Genomic DNA, 7,314 nt, shown 5'->3' with positions numbered 1-7,314 from the left:
GCTGATACAGCAGGAGCGTGTTGTAGTGCTAAAAACCTAATTAAATGCAGGACTGTTGTTTGGTCATCTACAGATATGTTGTTTGGCTCAGTCGTGTCCGACTCTTTTGCGTCCGCCAGGTTCCTCTGTTCATGGGATTCTCCGGGTAAGATTACTGTACTGAATTGCCATTTCTTCCTGCTGGGGATCTTCCCCACCCAGGATCTAACCCGTGACTCCGAATCTGCGGCTTTACATGCGGTTTCTTTACAATTGAGCCATCGGGGAAGCCCCTTCAGATCTCTTGAGGTAATAATCTAGGGGCTTAAGAATCACAGGACTTAAGTAAACGAAGTTCATGGAACAAAACTGGCACTTAAATGCTAGCTGCCTTACCTTTCCAGTACTCTAGCCTGGCAAATCCCATGGATGGAGGAGCCTTGTAGGCTGCAGTCCATGGGGTCGCTAAGAGTCGGACACGACTGAGCGACTTCATTCTTTTCACTTTCATGCATTGGCGAAGGAAGTGGCAACCCGCTCCGGTGTTCTTGCCTGGAGAATCCCAGGGACGGGGGAGCCTGGTGGGCTGCCGTCTGTGGGATCGCAGAGTCGGACACGACTGAAGCGACTTAGCAGCAGCAGCAGCCTTACCTTTACCCAGTGCAGCTGGAGAGGTGTACTGTTTTTTTTTTTTTGGGGGGGGGGGGGGGGAAGACAGGTGGCTTTGAAGCATTGCTCTAATCAGGCAGATTTCTTAATCTCATGTTAGGCAAAGTAGTCTAGCTGAGTTGGGTTGTTCTGCCATCATAGACACAGGAGTCAGGAAGGTGCAAACTGGAAATTTGTATTTTCCTCCTTTTTGTAAATGCAAAATGACAAAGAAGTTCTTCGGTGTGGTCGTGGGGGTGGGGGGGGGCGTTAGTGGATAATGCAGGTGTCTTGATGTACACTTAAAACCATGTGATGACAAAATACATCCAATATTGATTTCTAACAATCCATATTTTTTAATTGGATGTTAAAAATGGACACAACTCATTTCTCATACGGTAAGTAAGTGTTCACTTTTGATATTGCATTACTTATTGAATGTTTATTCTGAAGCTGTCAAATTCTGATATGAAATTACAGACCCTTTGCCTCAAAAACTGGTTTGAAAACTTTCTGAATTTGAGAAATTAAGCTACCCCAACAATTACATAAAGAGCATTTTTAAAAACAAAAAACCATCCTATTTCACAACAATTTTTATTAAACTCAAGTGATCTCATTCTTAATGCCATTAGGGAATGCCCTAGAATCAAACCTTACATTCTTTTTCCTTGCATTTTTTTTCAGCTTAATTAAGGACAGAATTGGCAAGGTAATTGAAATGTACATTGAGATGATCTAATATAAATATGTATACATTGTGAAAGAATTCCTTTCATCTAGTTAATTACCACATCTATCACCTCATATATTTTTATTTTTTGGATGAAACCTTTTCAGTTCTACTCTTTTAGCAAATTCCAATTAGACAATTCAGTTATCCACTGTAGTTACCTTGTTATATATGACAAGCCACTATGGAGTATAGTGTGGAGATTCCTTAAAAAACTGGAAATAGAACTGCCATCCGACCCAGCAATCCCACTAACTGGGCATACACACGGAGGAAACCAGAATTGAAAGAGACACGTGTACCCCAATGTTCACTGCAGCACTGTTCACAATAGCTAGGACATGGAAGCAACCTAGATGTCCATTGGCAGATGAATGGATAAGGAAGTTGTAGTATATATACACAATAGAATACTACTTAGCTATAAAAAGTAACATACCTGTGAGTCAGTTCTAATGAGGTGGATGAAACTGCAGTCTATTATATAGAGTGAAGTCAGAAAAAGAAACACCAATAATGTATATTAACACATATATATGGAATTTAGAAAGATGATAATGATGACCCTACATGCAAGACAGCAAAAGAGACACAGATACTTTTGGACTCTGTGGGAGAAGGCAAGGGTGGGATGATTTGAGAGAATAGCATTGAAACAGGTATATTATCATATGTAAAACAGATGACCAGTGCAAGTTCAATGCATGAAGCAGGGCACTCAAAGTTGGTGCTCTGGGACTACCCAGAGGGATAGGGTGGGTCAGGAGGTAGGAGGGGGATTCAGGATGGGGGGACACATGTACACCCATGGCTGATTCATGTCAATGTATGGTAAAAACCATCACAACATGGTACAGTAATTATCCTCCAATTAAAAAAAAAAAGTGTACCAGGCTGTGAGAGAGACTGGTAAAAGATTATGAACCTACATTGTTTAAGAATTGCATTATGGTTTTTACCAAGAAATTAACTAATATATTGTTGTACATGTATGTATGTACAACATACATACAAATGAAGTAGGTATGTTGTAATTAAACAGAAACGACAGTTACTGCCCTATGGGAAAGTTCTACTTAATTTTTTGTCTTCATGGAATATAAAATAAACAGGCTTTCCCACCTTCAATATGAGAGCCCAAATTTGGGCACCTCTACTTTCAGTGCAAATCTATCATCTAACCACTTCAGCTCCAGCATATACCTCCCAAAATATGAGTCATATTGATATAAAACACTCAGACCTGTTTAACATTTATGTACAGTATATATATTTGAAATTATAAAAACTGTCCTAACCAAGGAGATAGTCCCGAGACACCTTGGGACACATGTTTTCAGCACAAGGGGTTACAGTGAATGGAAGGATTTCATGCCTTAGTGAAGGAGCAAGTCCCCATGGTGGCCAGGTGGCACTAATGGTAAAGAATCTGCCTGCCAATGCAGGAGATGTAAGAGACTCAGGTTCGACCCTAGGTCAGGAAGATCCACCGAGAAGCAAATGGCAACCAACTTCAGTATTCTTGCCTGGGAAACCCCATGGACAGAGGAGCTTGGTGGGCTACAGTCCCTGGGTTTGCAAAGAGCTGGACACGATTAACTAACTAACACAAAACCAAGGAGTGCACAGAGTGTGGAACATGTATAGAAAAGTATGTCCCAGAACCTGTCCAGTGGTTAAGACTTCACCTTCCAATACAGGGCTCCATCCCTGGTGGGGGAGCTAAGATCCCACATGCCTCATGGCCAAAAAATCAAAACATAAAACAGAAGCACTTTTGTAACACAGTCAATAAACACTTAAAAAAAAAAAAAAAAAAAGTCCACCAAAAAAAAAAAATTCCCACAGAAGAAGAGTGGCAATAAACAAATACTTCGTATTAGGCTAAGACTGAGTAAGGTATTCTGTTACTGGAATAAAAGGATTAAACTTATGGGCTGTTAGAGTGTTAATTAACCTAATATTTTTTAGTCTTTTAAGTGACTCTACCTATCCAGATTTTTTAATGTAAATAATATGTTTATTCTGCAAACTATTATTTACGTTAGGGGATAGATCATTTTAACACAGAATACCTCAGAACAGCTCATTCAAGAGAGGTTCCTAAATGTTAGCCAACAACTGCTAGCCAGATCTACCAAATGTGGAGAGGAAAGGATCTTGTTATTTACCCAGTACTGTCAGGATCTTAACCTTGTTAAATCCTAACAAGTTACTTAATTTAGTTTATATAAGAGCTTCACATTTAGTAGCATAAACATATTTATTTACAAAACTTCACTATATGTGTCATGTTTTTGGTTGTCTCTGAAGCCTTTAAAAAAAGGGAAATTAGGCTGACATAAACTATCATATAATATAATACCTGGCATATAGTAGATACTGGAATATGTTTGGCAATTTGAAGATAAAAGTCAACATGAGAACTTGAAAATGGGATCTCTTCAAAGCAATTCAAATTTTCCTAAGCTGCGAGTAATACATATTCAAGAAATCCATCAATACGTTTTTATGCTTTACACTGGATCACTGAGAGCATAAAACCTAGTTTAATGGCTTATTGTAAAAGTGACAACAAGGCATGTGATAATCACTATATATATGACAAATTTATAAATAGGATCTTGCTCTAATAATTTTCTATAATGACTGAGTAAAAGCCCAAGTCACTTTACCTTTTGCAGTTTTAAAAGGCTTATCTTAAAAAAAACTTACCTATGACACTCTCCTTTACTGTGCATTCAGTACTGAGTAAAAAAGTTTCAACAGCTTCTATATAATTACGAGAAAAAAATTATAAGAAGCCTGAAATGATGCAGAAACCAAAGTGAATTCTCAGGTTAGTAATCAAATGAAAGCTTTTTACTTGACCCAAACAAATAATGTCTACTCTATAATATGGAAATTAAATATTACAAAGTATAAAGAAAGTTAGGAACTAAATTCTGATTGAAATATTTTAAGGCATCTTTACCCTAAATACTAAAATAATAGTAAAATGACTATGTATAAGAATAGTAGAGAACTGTATAAAATGCCTTCAGATGAAGTTCCCACACCAAAAATTTTTAAATTGTTTAAAAAAAAATGAATAGAAAACTAAACTAAGACCGTTAACAGCAGATAGGTAAGAGGCAAATTTATGGTTTTTCTTGATATTGAGAGTAACAGAGAACAAGCTTGAAAATACATGGCATTTAGACAATTGAAATACTTATGAAATACATATTCACATTTATAAAGGTTTATAACATAATTCCTTTAAAAAATCAAAGTCAGTAAAAACTCTGTATTGGCTGTAACAATAGGAAAAAAAACAATAGCAACCACGTGACACATTACACTGCAGAAAATAAATAACCTACAGGTTTCTCTGACATAGCTTCAAACATTAACCTAAATCCGTACTGAATATCCTTAAAACCAGAAAATATTTTCCAATATGAATATTTATACCTCCCTTTAAAACATGAATATCCCAAATTATTATTTAAACACCTTATCCCTAAGGCCCTGTCTACACATAAGAGGAACTGAAATACTGCTTTTAATCGTAGCCAACACAAGCACACTGCCCCCTATCAGCAGCCCCCACCTCAAAAGCATGTGAGCATTTAACAGCTTTAATTATGACTGTTATTAAATGAATTCAAACTACAAATAACCAGAAAACAGCTTGAATTAGGTTTTCTGGTTTGTATTGATTTTAACAGCTTTTAAAATTTTATAAAACTAGGTAGGTTAACAAATAAAATGTCCAGTTTATCAACACACTTGGAATAAAACCTGTATGGTGAGTTTAAACTTCTTTTTGGTTAACTGATCCTTTAATTATTTTTGATAATTTAACAGAATTCAACACAAGACAAAAAAATGCATTGTTTAATGTTTTAAAACCTTCAAGTTAAAGTTTCACTTTTAGTAAATGTAACAAAACAAATTATACTAGGACATGTTTTATATTACCAGTATCACACTACTAATCCTGTCATTTGTCTTTAAAAATATCAGTAATTTACAGATGTTTCTCAGAGAGGATGAGAATATGATGGCTGATACCTGCTTTGCATAGCTAGAAAAAAATGTGCTTAAAAACAAGCAATTTTTCTCTCATATGATTTATTTTGGTGAAAAACCCATTTATATTAGATAAAACATTAGGGACATTAGATTTTTCCAATTTCTTCTTTTGTAAGAGTACAGATATGGTGATAAAACTGTCAGATTATGTATCTTCAAATTGTTACTACATAATCTCTTTTTATTTCTAGGTATTCTTTGACTTTTATAAGAATAAAGTTAAAAAAAGACAGGAAATATAAGAGTTTATATTAATAAAAGGATATGCAGGGACAGTTAATTCTGCATGGTGAGATTAGTGTGGGTTTTTCATTCTTTGTAGTTCTTTCTTCCCTACTTCTACACTGTTTATATAGACAGGTATCTTTCAGAAGTAAAGAAAATAACTGTATAATGTAATGGTGCCAGCTTACCCATCAAACAACCATACTGATAATAAATAACTGTTAAATAGCCAAACCTACCAAAAGGCAATCCACAGAGATCATTCTATTCAGATAACTTAAACTGTGGATCATATACACTGTGGTTTAATACCACACATGGGATACAAACAAACAAAAAAATCTTATGATTAAAGCCAAGGCTTTAGAGAAGACACTTAAGAGATTTTTCAACTATATTTTAACTCACCTCAGAAGTGTTTTAAGACTATGGAATATCCATAGATAATCTTGAGTATTTGTGCAATTCTGCTTTCTTATATAATACATCTCTTAAGGCATAATCTAACAGCAGTGTGGATCTATTTTAATATAACCCAATGATCTAAAATCATTTAACAACTAATTTAGTGCCATCCTAGAAGAGGATACATATAACACGTACTCCAAAATATATGCCTTTGATTTATAAAAAAAAAAAAAAATCACTCATTTAGCTTTCCTACTTAATGCTTTAAAATAAGTAATAACTTGAAAATTGCATAATTAAACCAGAAAAATAATTGTGGCATCCTATACCTAATCCTAATTTACATAAAGTGAGCACAAGTTTTCTGCTTATATACAGTATGTACTATACTTGAAGAAAGTCTGTATAGCCATTCTACAAGTATTTATATTGAGGTTTACAAAGCATGTGTATTAAGAAAATATAAAAATATTAACTTTCACTGGTACACCTTAACAAAAAATCCTTTTTAGCTTAGGTGGCCAAAACAATCCTTTATGTTCATATTATAAATTTTATTGGTCCAAGTTTGCTCAAAAGTGATGATGGAAAGATTTCTGAAACAAAACGTATCTACAGCAGCTTTTAAAGAAGCATCCCTTTGTTCAAAACAGGTAATGTCAAATGAAGTGAGGATTTTCTTCTTTTTCTAATCTTAGAGTGTTTTTTATGGCAATGTCCATACTTTCTTGAAATTCTTTATATGTACTGGTGATAGGAAGAGCTAAACAGTTATTACACTTGTTTCCTACAGGAAAATCCATATGAAGGCACTCAATTGATGGAGTAGGTTTAAATCCAGCAGGTGGAATGGACTTGCAACCGGTAGCAAAAATAAGAATGTCTTCCATTGTTACTGTAGATTTACCATCTGAAAAGAATACCAGAGAGAAAAAGAATATATAAATAAATCCATGTTATATATTGCTATCATCATAGACTCTTCCCCAACTAGACATGTTGAAAGGCAGAGACTCCCACATTACAGTAGATGCATAAGAGGCAAACTAAAGTACTAAAGTCAAGTATAGTGATAGGAAAATGGTATATTAAATACATGTTTATTTGAATCTCAAACAAAGTAGGACTCATAAAATCATTTGGTTGACTTCCTTAAAATAAAATTATACAGTCCAAGAGGTTCAGTAGGTTTTAAAATGCAATCTTTGGGGGATATATACAAACAATTTTAAACCACT

General features: G+C 34.8%; 1 protein-coding gene across 2 annotated transcripts in view; it reads right to left on the bottom strand.

Moving 5' to 3' along the window:
- Window positions 1-2,394: 2,394 nt before the first annotated feature.
- The window catches only part of G2E3 (G2/M-phase specific E3 ubiquitin protein ligase), a 67,755-nt gene continuing 62,835 nt past the window's right edge, over window positions 2,395-7,314 (bottom strand). For both annotated transcript variants that reach the window (XM_043921439.1, XM_043921440.1), the window contains one exon: window positions 2,395-6,986. In XM_043921439.1, the coding sequence (XP_043777374.1) occupies window positions 6,736-6,986 (251 nt within the window). In that variant the 3' untranslated portion in view covers window positions 2,395-6,735. The remainder of the gene's footprint in view (window positions 6,987-7,314) is intronic.

This window comes from Cervus elaphus, chromosome 13 (genome assembly GCF_910594005.1).
Source record: "Cervus elaphus chromosome 13, mCerEla1.1, whole genome shotgun sequence".
Taxonomy (NCBI): domain Eukaryota; kingdom Metazoa; phylum Chordata; class Mammalia; order Artiodactyla; family Cervidae; genus Cervus; species Cervus elaphus.
The sequence above is the reverse complement of the archived record's forward strand: the minus strand, read 5'-3'. Positions and strand labels throughout refer to the sequence as shown.